Source organism: Canis lupus, chromosome 18 (genome assembly GCF_011100685.1).
Source record: "Canis lupus familiaris isolate Mischka breed German Shepherd chromosome 18, alternate assembly UU_Cfam_GSD_1.0, whole genome shotgun sequence".
Classification (NCBI taxonomy): Eukaryota; Metazoa; Chordata; class Mammalia; order Carnivora; family Canidae; genus Canis; species Canis lupus.
The window spans coordinates 12,905,878-12,919,128 of record NC_049239.1 but is presented as its reverse complement, the minus strand read 5'-3'; the positions used below and the strand labels follow the sequence as shown (position 1 = coordinate 12,919,128).

General features: G+C 50.3%; 1 protein-coding gene across 2 annotated transcripts in view; it reads right to left on the bottom strand.

Annotated features, from left to right (window-relative positions):
- Positions 1 to 13,251, bottom strand: part of LAMB1 (laminin subunit beta 1) — a 70,694-nt gene that overhangs the window by 17,699 nt on the left and 39,744 nt on the right. For both annotated transcript variants that reach the window (XM_038562689.1, XM_038562690.1), the window contains 4 exons: positions 10,741 to 10,904; positions 10,016 to 10,240; positions 8,334 to 8,548; positions 7,628 to 7,724 (listed from right to left, as the gene is read on the bottom strand). In XM_038562689.1, coding sequence (XP_038418617.1) covers positions 7,628 to 7,724; positions 8,334 to 8,548; positions 10,016 to 10,240; positions 10,741 to 10,904 — 701 coding nt within the window. The remainder of the gene's footprint in view (positions 1 to 7,627; positions 7,725 to 8,333; positions 8,549 to 10,015; positions 10,241 to 10,740; positions 10,905 to 13,251) is intronic.

Sequence of the window (13,251 nt, the reverse complement as noted above, 5' to 3'; positions counted from 1 at the left end):
GTGCCACTTCCCGCCTTTTATTACTAGTTTCTCTCTCATTGCCTGTGTTGGCCAAGGCCACTCGATGGTCTTGAGCAGCAAGTTTGAGAAGTCAGCAGTGGGGCTCGATCACTCAGGCTGCCTGGCTGTGAATACTGCCTTCCCCACACCCCACCTATGCAACTGAGGAAACTGAGTCACGGCCTCCATATCTGTAAAATGAGGTAATAATCACAGCTACCACATAGGATCACTTCCAGGATATGAAATAGCTGAATTCCAAAGTGCTTAGAGGAACGTCTAGCTCATAGTGAGCATTCGAACTTTTTATTATCATCACTTTCTGTGTCCCATGGAAGTGTCTGGTAGTTTCCTGTCCAGTCTTGCTTGACCACATTTCCACTGGGGAAAAAAAAGCTGTCATTGCCTTATGTTTTTCTTTGTATATTTGCCAATAACATCACGATTTTTTCCCAAAGATTTAAACTATGGAACATTCTGGTCTTCAACCTCTGGGTTTAAAACAGAGCATTCCCTTAGTGCCTTGGGTTTTCAAAACTAAACTTTTTTTCCCCCCTCCTTAAGTATATTGCTTCTTTCCAGGAATTTCAGGCATGTTTCATTTTCCCTACATTTTGGGGGGCATTCTCGAGTCAGGGAGCAGCTGGAGTGAGCTGTGAATAACTTTAAGTGTGTTCCCTACACCATTGTCTCTAGATGTTCCTGGAGAGAAGGGCTCCATGAGCAGTAAGTTCAGGAAATACATTCTCCTCTCGAAGATTCCAAACAAACATCAGCATATTGAAGACTCAGAGGAGTTCTGCAGGGGAAATCTTGTTTCACATCGTTTTTACCCAACTGTATCTCAAACTCATTTGACCATGGAATCTTTTTCTAGTGGGAGACATCCCCAGAGAAATAATGGGGAAGGTGCTGGAAACCATGGTCTTCATCAGTTTCTGAGGATCAGAAGAACATGTGTGAAGAGCTCACGTTCTTTAAATTTTAGAAATGGATTTCCATATCATTTGGTAAAATTTGGTCATCGTTTAGAAAGCTAGAAGTTACAGGAGTCATCCGGGTCCTAGGTCCTAGCCTGTCAAACTCGGGCATACATCAGAATCAGCGGAAGGGTTCATCAAACACAGGCTGCTTCCCCGCCCCCCTTCCCGCAAATTCGAATCCGAAGGTCTGGGGTGGGACCTGAGAATCCGTATTTCTAACATTGCCAGGTGCTGCTGATGTGGAGGGTCCCTAGACCCCATTCTGATCTAGTTAACTGACCTGTCAGTTCTTCACCTGTTCTGGCCTTCCTTTTGTATGTTACTGTGTGCTTGTGGGGGTGAGAGAGAGGAGGCGGCAGGGAGGGAGGAGGTGAGGGAATGTGTGTGTGCACCCTTCAAAGGTTGGAGGTGGAGCAGAGTCATGACTCTGGAAGCTGACCAACGCAGGCTCATGCACAAACCTAATGGCCTATGTAACAAGAGGAATGCATGACGCCATGTGTAAGAAAATTGGAGGGGGTGCCTGGGTGGCTCCGTGGTTGAGCCTCTGCCTTTGGCTCAGGCCCTGATTCTGGGGTCCTGGATTGAGTCCCGCATCGGGACCCCTGCAGGGAGCCTGCTTCTCCCTCTGCCTGTGTCTCTGCCTGTGTGTGTGTCTCATGAATAAATGACAATTTAAAAAAAAATAAAAATTAGATTGCTCAGTCTGCTCCTGCCCCCCTGCTCCCAGTGAGCAGCCCCAGGTGGGGCTTTTAGGTGTCCCAGTAGACCTGCGCCTACTTTATCATCTCTCCTAGGCTTGGGACAACTGAGGCAGATGGTGCATATGCTTTGAGTTTGCCGAGAAAATTCTTTCCCCTAGACAATGCAAAGGCACACATGTTAATTCAGTCCTAGAGAACCCCTAGAGGGTTCATACTTAGGGCGAGGGATGGGTGCATATAATTTATTTTTTAATTTGTCTACTAATTTTTCATTGACTTTACCGGTAAAGGCCCTTCTTGCTCTCATCCTGTCACGGGCACCTTTGCGAGGACAAACACTGGCTCTAAATTGTAGGATCTGAAAGGCAAGTGCACCCCCATGAAGGCTTTCCTCCTCCTCTGGGGACAGGGCTGCAGTCCAGGCAGCACCCCAAGGGCCGGCAGGACTTTGGCTCTCTCCAGAAGACAGGACCGGGTCAGCTGAACAGACCAACATCCTGTCCCTGACTGCAGTGTCTTATTTCACAGATGGCCGGACTGCAGTTTCATCCCTGAGAACTTCCACCCTGAACTTTCTCTGGAAGGCACCAAAGGGCTATGCAGTATCAGGTTTTCAAACTGAAGTGAGGACACTGCTAAGCTCCTGTGTAGACACGTGCTCCCATCTCTGCTGCGCTTCCAGAACTGCCTCCCTCCTGGGGATGCCCGGGAGATGAGCACCGGGAGGCCCACAAGGATGACCACAATCCTAAAAAGACCCTCTCACCCAACGGTACTTCCTGCAGTAAAGGTTGGTTCTCGCCTGACAACTGAAAGCTTCACGGATGCCGGAATTATGAAGGGGACCCTCTAACCCCATCTCACATTCAATGGGATCTAAAACACACTAATTAGGGGTGCCTGGTCTAAGTGGACCTACAGCTCAGCACTGCTTTAAGAAATGGGATTCTTTACCAGAGGATCGAAGCCGTTCTCTTAGAAAGAAAAAGAAAGTATTTAGTAAAACTGTGGCCTGATCTTTAAGACGAACAAGTCATGAAGACGAAGACTAGCATTTTCAATACAAGACCGTAATCATTTTAATGAGCCATTAAGAATTCCACCAGCTGTAAATACGTTCTCAGTTATGTGGTCAATAGGTTTCCTTTGTTTTCACTAAGTTTTCTCAGCATTTAAAAACGTGATCTCTAAGAGCTAGATACGTGAAGAATAATGCGCCCGTTTTATAGATCGTGAGGCCTAGAAGGAAGCCCTAGTGGTCGATGCTCGAACAGGAAACTTGGCCTATGTGCCTCTTTATCAGTAGGTTGAACTTCCTGCTTCCTTCCCATCCTTCCCTCTCCTCTTCCAGCCCCTCCAACACCTGCACGAAGCTCATCCTCCATGGCCTGGTATTCAAGGCTTTCACAGTCAGTGAAACCAAATCTCGCCATGGATCCCCAGGGCATGGTTTCCTGACGGCACCCTCTGCCCCCCACAGCCTTGCTGCTGCACCCTGTCCTTGCGTCCTTTAGCCAGGACAGCGCTTCCTCTCTAAAACCTGTCAGCAAGGACCTGCCAGGCCCGTGGCAGGAACAGAGACCCTGGGCCACCCAGGCCTGGCTTCAGAGCCAGCTCTGCCCTCACCTGCGTTCTGTCTTTGGGCAAGTCACTTAACTTCTCTGAGCCTCCGATTTCTCAGCTGCGCAGCAGAGATTCTCTTCATCCTCAGAGATGACTGGTGGGAAGGATAAAAGCAAGAATATGCACAGACTATCCCTACAAGCGCTCAGCACACAGCGGTCCTCTGCGCGCGGCCCCTACAGCTAAGATTTTCCATGGAACCTTGCTGACCGACTCCGGGGCCTGTGGGTCCGGCCTCCCCTGGCAGAGGGAAAGGTCTGCATCGCTCTCTTCCTGCCTCTGGCCATCAGGTGCCTCCGTGTGCCCTATCCTCACAGGGCCTGCAGGGCCCACGCGCCCAGGTGGCCGTGCTTCTCTGCTGGGTCCAGGCCCACGAGGTGGAGCGCACACCCCGCACGGTGCTGGTAGCCTGCCTTCCTTCTGAGACTTGACCTGCCTTGGGACAGGGAAAGTGCTAGGTCCGAAAATCTCGGAGTCCCATGTTACTCGGAGATTTGCTACACTGCCCAAAGGTTCACTGATTCTCTACCTAGGCATTTCAATTTCACTGCAAGGGAAATTTAAATAGTTTAGTCTCTTAAATGTGATTTTGCTTTAAATTCTCTACCCCCTCAGCCCCACCATTTTTTTTGGGGGGGGGGTTGGGGGCAGGCCTTACTAATCTAACTGGTTTGGGAATGAAAGGTGGGAAGTAATGATTTCACATGCAGAAACGAGCTGGCTGGCTCATCAAGAGGTCGGCAGATTATTTTCTAATTCTTTTTTTTTTTTTTTTTTAAAGATTTTATTTATTTTTTGAGAGAGAGAGAAAGAGAGAGTGTGCATGCACAGGCAGCAGGGACAGGCACAGGGAGAGGGAAAAGCAGACTCCCTGCAGAGCAAGGAGCCTGACACCGGGCTTGAACCCAGGACCCCGGGATCACGGCCTGAGCCAAAGGCAAACGCTTAACCAACTGAGCCACCCAGGAGCCCCAAACTTTTTCTATAAAAGCCTGGATAGGAAACAGCTTGGGCTTTGCAGGCCACAGGTCTCAGTCACAACTACTCAACTCTGGCGCTGTAGCTCGAAGACAGCCCCAGACAAGACATAAACGGGCACAGGCCGTGAGCTGCATTTGCCACATGGGCTGTAGTTTGGGGGTCCCTGGCCTGGCCCGCCCTGCAGGGGACACACACGCCATGACTAGGATCATATAAGCCTTCCCTCTCCTAACAAGAGTATCCGTGGCCTTCTAAAGAATCAAATTAAACCTGATTTCCCAAGTCACGCTGCAAATAAAGAATAAGGTGGGTAGTTGTAAATGAATCTCAGCCTGAGAAAATACAAGCATTCTAAAAATTCATGTGTGAGCAAAGGAATGCATATAATTTTTCTATTAAAAACAAATTTGAAATGAGAAACAAGCATGACGGGGAAATGGCCACTACCCAGAGCCTCTCATCTATTATGCCTCACATTTCCAATTTGTGCTGGTTTAAGAGACACTAGGCTTTTCCAACAGCCAGAGGCCCTCCCTTTGCTATCTATGAATCAACAGAAAGATTCCTCGTGTGACCCTTTGACTCCCGGGGGGCACAATGCAGGGCTCCGAGCTGAGGGTTTCTCCAGCACGTTCGCTGGTGGGTGGATGAGATTCTCTCCATCCCCAGCACAGTGGTGGGCTTGTTCAAACTTGGGCGACTGGCCGAGAGCCCCAACCCGTGTGGACAATAGGAACATTCATCAAGTTATAAGCTGGAGGCTCAACTCATTTGTCTTTCACACAACTGCATTTTTTTTTTCCATAAGGAGAAACCTTTGCTATGACCTGTCTTCCTAGAAGCATGCTGTTTACGAAGTGGCACCAGAAAGTCTGTATTTGTGGCCTTGAAAGATTTGAAATTGAAGACGGTTTGGCAACTAATTACCTATTTTGAGAAAAGGAGTCACCTGCTTTCCCCATGGTTGCATCTAATTTCAGATGACACCTGTTCTCGTCCTTATTGTTGGCTCCTGTCCCTTCTAGACCTTGTGACGACACTCCAGCCCATCCAGAGCTCTGACCTCCACGTGCTGCTGCGTTTTCACTCCTGCCTCATCTGATCATACAACACCATCCCACTGCCATCCTGTAACGCACAGGGTCCGGTGGCAGCCGCGACCTCCCCATTGTTAAGTCCCGTCTCTCTCTCTGGAAGCTTTGCAGGTTAGGAGCTTTCTCTACTCCTTGCAGGTTGCCAAAAACACTTGGGTCCCAAGAGTTTCTTATGTAACAGGGTGGACTTTTGTCTGGATAAAACAAAGCAGTTGGTGAACATGGACACCAAGGATTTCACTCTTTGCAAAGTTTCTACACTTGATCTTAGCCAAAAGGCCGAGAAGCGATCTTTGCAAAGTTTCTAAAGCACGATCTAACTTTTGACCCAAACAAGTTGATATTATTCCTATAAGCCTCAATTCCTTTTACAGATTCTGAGCTACAAGTCTGAAGATAAGAGTGAGGGGTAAAGTTCTACACACTAAATGAACAATTCTCTGATTGACTCTAATTCTGGGTAACAGGCTTTTCATGCCTGTAAAAGTAAAAGGTCAGCAAGCTTTGGTGGCCAAGGCTGTTTTGCTTATGACACATGCTGGCAGAATCAGGGTACAAGCAATGACAGAACCATTATCTGGAGAAAATCAAGCCCCTTGGGGCACTACGAGATTGAAGAATCTGCGAGAATAGTGATTGAGAGCCCTGGAGAAACCCTATTTTCAACAGGATTTTATTGGCGAAAGACAGTCTAGAGCAAGTGGCCCACTGAGTATCACAGAGCTTCTCATGGAAGTGAGAAAATCAGAAAAAAAAAAAAAAAAAGAAGGGACGCCTGGGTTGAGCGTCTGCCTCTGGCCCAGGGCGTGATCCTGGAGTCCCAGGATCGGGTCCCACATCAGGCTCCCTACGTGGAGCCTGCTTCTCTCTGCCTATGTCTCTACCTCTGTGTGTGTGTGTGTGTCTCATGAATAAATAAAATCTTAAAAAAAAAAATAAAAAGAACCAACATCTGCACTAATGATGGATGAGTGGAGAAGCACCTGCTCATCCACACTGTAATCATCATTTCTGTGCAACAAACCTTAACTTAAAATGTTGGTACGAACCCTTCTGGTTAAGCCTCAATTAAAAAAAAAAAAAAACCAGACTGTATACCATTTATGCAGGTTTGTCCACTGAATTTCCCCCCCCCCACTGGTAAAGAACAGACCCTGAAGGAACATATAGTATATCTGTTTTTGATCTTTGGTAGGAGATACTCAATGACCTGCTAACTTGAAGATACCTATGATTTCATGCCATCAAGAAAAAGGCCATTTTTTATTTAGAGTCCAATAAGGATCTAGAATTTCAGACGTGTTGCAAGGAAAATACATCAAACAGTTGATGTATTCATTGAAAAATCTACACAGATATATATCCATACTTATAAGCCTAAAACGTAGGGAAGGAAAACTCAAATAGGAAAGAAAGAACAGGACAAGAGAATAGAAGCAGTCTGTTAAAATCCTTCCCACAAAGGCTTTTGCTTTAAGAGCCGCAAAAATATCTGGCAGGTCCAAACCAAAATTGCAACAGCATGAAAATTAAGCAATCCTTATGATTCACATGATTTTAACAAGTTTTTGTTCTGAAGGAAATGTCAAGTTTTCCCTCATCCTTTCGTTTTATCCTAAGTCTAAAGGAAAATCTGGCTTTTATTCCCATTTAACAGATCCAGAGCTCCTGTCACCTATTCCTTTGCGGTGCATAGTGATGCTAGGACAGTGCCCTCTGGTTCCCTTCTGTGGGGACATCACACTAATGCACATGCCCCGAGGGCATTAACTGTCAGCAGAGTCTACTTGACATGCTGGAGTCAAACGAGCTGACCAGAACAATCATTCAGCTCTGCATGTGCTGACAAGGAGGCCAGCCACGGCTACCAAATACTGCTCACGGGGAGCAGAAAATATCAGTTTGCAGAAATATGTAGTTAATGTGAACCCATCTTGGTTAAGAGCATTTTTTTAAAAAAGCCATTCAATGTCTATTCATGGTGTGTACATGCCTCTGTGCAGAGACGAGGGGACCTCCGGGGCACGGAGCAGGAAGTCAGCAGGTCCCCTTGTAGCACCTGCCCCCCCACAGGGCTAAGGTCTGTTAGGTCGCTTTCAGAACAATGAGCATGAATTTCTTGTGTAACGAAAACTAGGAATAAATTCATTTGTCCTGATGTTTTGAGTTTGCAAAAGGCTCCGGCACCCATCTGATCCCTCCGGCCCCATCAGTACCCAACCGAGAATACCCACGGCCTCACCTCGGCACTCCACGTTGGGGTCTCCCCAGAACAGCTCCTGGCACTCGCTGCAGGTGCGCCCCCCGAAGCCAGGCATGCACTGGCACTGCCCCGTAAACTGCGGTCAGAAGACACACGTCGGTCGGGTAGTTCGCTTCCTCGGCTGCCCCCCGGGACAAGTGACACCCAACCACTTGCCTGAGAAGCCCCCCACGCCTTGAGCCAGCCACTCTGACCTCCCTCCTGCATGCCGAGGGTCCCCTGGCGGCATGTCCTGACTGCTCTTCGGCCAGCAGGGTTGCAAGGGCCCAGAGCACGTTGCACTGTGTGTGCTTCACATCTACTAACCTACCTGGGCCACCCACGACAGCCCTGCCGTGGGGACCACTGCACCGTCAGGGTGCGTCAGGAAACAGCAGCACCTTTTACAGGGCCGGCGAGGGCCGTTTGCTTCCTTTCTGGCTGGGGGGTTAAGGTCTGATTCAGCAGCAGATGCGGACAGGGGAGGAGCACAGGCCGGCCCATTCGGGGGGAGCCCGCGCTGCAGCGGGGTTCACCCTGGCTGAGCCACCAAGCAAGGGCCCGTCTCCCAGTCCATGTGCGTCCGCCACCACCGGGAGGGGTGCCCTTCTCTACCTGGGGCAAAGCCACCGGCCGGGCCAGCCGCCACCCCGATGCCCAGAGGAGCGTCGTCTCACCATGCAGTGGCCTCAGCCCGGAGCCTCACCTCGTTGCAAGACGGCCCGAAGGAATGCGCGGGGTCACAGTCGCACGGGTCGCAGCCCGTCCCGCTGGCCAGCTGCCAGGTGTTGGGCGCACAGCGGTCACAGTTCAGCCCAACCACGTTGGGGAGACACGAGCACTGGCCGGTGGCTTTGTCACACTGGCAGTCAGAGCCATCGCAGTGCTCCTGCTCGGTGCCCAGGGAGTTGCAGACACACTCTGGAAAAGAACAGTGCGATCACATTTACCTACGTTCAGAAAGTTCGCAGAATTAGCGAACTATGCAGACAGTACAAAAATCAGCTAGTTCTACCAGCTAAGACTTTCCCTCCCCAGATTTTGGCCTGGAGATGCAAACAAGAGAGAAGGAAATGGAGGGAGGGAATGAACAAACAAATGAATAAATGAATAAATAAAACCCTAAACACAAAAAAGGGGGGGGAAAATAACCATCCCACTAAAACTGCCATTCTTCAGAACGTCTTACAACATAGACGGTTTTGGCATTTCCCAGGCAGACGGGCACAGGGACACATTTTGCCTACCAGCATTTCTTTTCTTTTCTTTTTTTTTTTTTTTAAGATTTTATTTATTTATTCATGAGAGACACAGAGAGAGAGAGACACAGGCAGAGGGAGAAGCACGCTCCCTGCGGGGAGCCCAACGACGACGTGGGCCTGACCCCGGGATCGCGCCCTGAGCTGAAGGCGGACGCCCAACCGCTGAGCCGCCCAGGCCCCCAGCCTCCCAGCATTTCTGAAATACTCTGACTTAATAAGCTGCGGCGCATCGTTTTCAAATCGAGGACTGGACTGGGAATAACAACAACAACAACAACAACAACTATGCCATGGGACTGGAGATCTCAAATGACTTCAAACTCTTGGCAGGGAGCAGCAGCCAGGAGCTGAGGCAAAGCAGGAAGAAGCCCTCCAGGCTGCAGGGGCCTCAGCATTCCAGCAGGTTTGTGACAACGTGGCCTGGGGCGTGCAGCTCAGCGGGAGGAAACGCTGGCTGATCTCTTGATAAGAGAGCAAGAGTGAGTTCTGGAAGAGTCTTCAGAGATGCTCCTCCCTCCTTAGGCTGCAAGGCACGGACAGGTGGACAGAGGCAAGGTGGGTATGTAGGACCTCTGAGTCCTGGCCCCGGGCGGGGGGGGGTGAGGGTGGGGGTAAGTTCGCGGGCAGAACAGAAAACCCATCCGCTCTGGGGTGGCGTTTATCAAGGTGACACAGCTACACCGGCTCTCTTTTGGTCGCCTCCCTCATGCACTGAGCCACTTCTTGAGACTTTAGGTCTGCCCCAAAATGAGGATGTAGGGCACAAAGAAAAAGGAAAGAAAAGGTCTATCTCCTCTTTCTTTGGTCAAAGAAAGAAAACTTGCTAAGTGGTTTCCCACATGAAACAAACACCCAAAGGGGCGCCCGGGTGGCTCAGCAGTTGAGCGGCTGCCTTTGGCCCAGGGCGTGACCCTGGGGATCCGGGATCGAGTCCCAGGTCCCATGTCGGGCTCCCTGCATGGAGACTGCTCCTCCCTCTGCCTGTGTCTCTGCCTCTCTGTGTGTCTTGTGAATAAATAAAATCTTTAGAAAACCCCACAGAAACCAACAAGCCCCAAAGAGCCGAGGAAGACCCCCGGTGGCGAGGGAGGCGGACGCCCCCAGGGGCCGAAGCGGGGCGGCTTACTGCGGCAGTCCTGCCGGAGGGCGTCCCCGTAGTACCCCACGCGGCACAGCTGGCACCGCTCCCCTTCCGTGTGGTACAGGCACTTGAGGCACCTCCCCGTCTCCCTGTCGCAGGCTTCTGGGTCCGTCGTGTCGATGTTGTGGTGACACTGGCAAGGCCGACAGGAGCCCCCGACGTCCGAGGGGTTGCCGAAGAAGCCGGGGGCGCAGCTGTCACACCTGGAGCCTGGGGACCAAGCAGAGCCCGTCCAGCTTACTGGTAGGAGGGAAGCGCCGCGTCCCCCCCCACGCCCCTGGCCGGGAGTGGGGGTGGGTGGGTGGGGGGACCATGCGCCTCGCCCAGCCCCGGACGACCGCACATTAAGGGGAGCCCCTGGGGGGGTTGAGAGGCATACGACAAACCAGACGACGAGTCAACGATCTGGGGTGATGTTCCAGCCTTCCCCCACTTTGGGACTCCTGGGCCCGGAGGCAGGAAGGGGACATGCGAGGACACTCGGGTGCGGCCGCGCTCGTGCCAGGGAGCAGCAGAGCCTCCCCGAGACTCGGGCACCCGCTGCGCTCCGTGGGCCCCACAGGAGGGGAGCGCTCCGGGTGTCCCCCCGCTCGGTGTTCATTACGATGCTAAACGTGACACCGAACCGTCCCCGTGTTCCCTCCCTTCCCTCTGTTAGCCACTAGGCTCAGGACGTCGTCTCTCCCACCGCAGGCCGGGCCCTTGCCTACCGACGTATCCGGGGTCACAGACACACGCCAGCTGCAGCGTCACGGGGTCTTGATAGCAGCTACCGGCGAACTGGCGTCCGCTGTCGGGACCGTCCGGGCAAGGACAAGGGCGGCAGTGGTCCCCTGACCCGATGATGGGATCACCGTAGTAACCGGCCAGGCACCTGCATGGGTGGCAGAGGAGAGCGGGCCGTGAACCCCAACTGCGAGGAACCTGTTACAAGAAAGAGTCTTACAAACCGTGCTCTCCGCTCGGGACCATTTCACTCCCCGCGCCTCATGCTTCCACTTGGAGGACTTCCCATGAGGGCAGCGGTTCTCCAATGTGAGCTCCAGTCAGGATCCCTTGGGGGGCTTGTTACGACAGCTTGCCGAGCTCATCCCTTCATGTCTGACCTAGAGGGTCCCGTGGGACGCTGATGCTGCTAGTCTGTGGGTCACACATGCGGGGTCAGCAGCAGAAGAGATACACCTCCTCCTGTGCATCCGACTGTCCCATCAGCTGCCTGCCTGCCCTGAGCATTCAAGAGTTGGGGTGCAGCAGGGGGGGTGCAGGAAGGCAGCGTGTGACTGTCTGTGTGCCCACCCGGGGGGCACGGTGAGGAGTTAGCAAGCCCATGGTGACACGCTCCACATTCCTTTACCAATAACAAAGCTGATAAGCAAGCTCTCCAGCTGCAGGACTCTTATGTCTGTCTGTCAGGTGGTTTCAAAGTAGGAGAGGCACGAGGGATGTCATTTATCAACTCCCAACTCTCCTCCTTACGAGGAATCCGTGGAGGTTAAATGACTTGGCAAGGCTTACACAGCCCGTCAGTAATGAACCAAGATGTGAATTCAGCATCCCGACTTGCAGAAAGGAATTCTTTTACTATGTGATGCTGCTTCTCAACGTGAGTGATGAATTCGGGTACTTTTTTTTTTTAAGATTTTATTTATTTATTCATGAGAGACACAGAGAGAGAGAGAGAGAGAGAGAGAGAGAGAGGCAGAGACACAGACAGAGGGAAAAACAGGCTCCACGCAGGGAGCCCAACGTGGGACTCGATCCCAGGTCTCCAGGATCAGGCCCTGGGCCAAAGGCGGCGCTAAACCACTGAGCCACCCGGGCTGCCTGAATTAGGGTACTTTTTTTTTTTTTTACTTCCCGTAACATAAAAGGACTTTGGAGATCATCTATTCCAACCCAGTTATTCTATCAGCAGACAGCTGGACACTCGGAGAGGTGAGCTAACTTACCCCGGGCTCTGGAACAAATTAGAAGCAGAACTGAACCTGAGCTCTAAGGATTTCCAACTCATTTTTGTTTTTCATGGTTTTATTTTTTTAATTTTTTATTTTAAAGCAGAGGTAGTTTTTTTAATGGGTGGGGGAAGGGAGATAAATAGGAGGGAACGCTGTTCAAAGGAAACTAACCTTCTATTTAATTAGATACAGACACAGATAATAAGAACATGTTCTCCCCAAATTTGTGCTGGGAAAGTCAGCCGAGATGAAGCAATTTGGTACAACGGGTTCTGAGAAAGTTTTCTAGGAGGCCTTTTTCTAGGTGAAATAAATCCAAATACTTCATGATAGAAAATGAGTGTTCATTTCCTGCCTCTCCCTCCACTTCCCCCCTTGGGAATGAGCTGAGCCTAGAGCTGCTTCTTAAATTCACAGGAGTGAAACTCTGATCATCCTGGAATGAAGAAAAGAATGGTAAGTTGGCTCACAGGATCCCAGATATTTTATAAAACTTTGTCATCCATATGTAGGGCTAAAATTTTTTTCCCTTCCCACACCCTTTCACATTCTCCTACAAGAAACAAAACGCTTTGCAAATAAAATCCAGAAACAGTCACAAACATTGAGCTAGCTCTTCTCACGGGATGCTCATCCCGCCACATCGCCCCGCGTGCCAGATTTCACACCCATGTGGTGGACAGCCACCTGTGTTCCCTACCTCTCTCTCTCTCTCTCTCTCATTCTCTCATTCTTTTTTTTTTCCTCTCATTCTTTTTAATCTGACTTTTTCCCTCTATACGTCTCTCAAACTTATTCTCCAGCTCTCAAAGAACACTAATGAAAATCTTAATGCAGAAAATAGGAGTCAACATCAATATATTAATTTCTTCCAGTCTTGTATAACTGTTTCCTTATTACCCTCTTAAAAGGCAATTTTGTGGTTGGAAGGAATAACTTTTATTCAAAGGAGTAGTTAGTGGAACCTCCAAATTCCTTTTTTTTTTTTTTTTTAAGAATTTATTTATTTATTTGAGAGAGAGTGAGCAAGAGAGAGACAGATCATGAGCAGGGGGTGAGAGGGAGAGAGAGAAAAGCAGGCTCTGCACTGAGCAGGGAGCCCGACGTGGGGCTCGATCCCAGGACTCCCGGATTATGACCAGAGTCAAAGGCAGACCCTTAACTGACTGAACCACTCAGGCACCCCTGGAACCTCCAAATTCTTGAACACCACTCTAGCAGTTATCTGCTTCTATGAACATCTTTCCACCATAAGTTAATCACTTA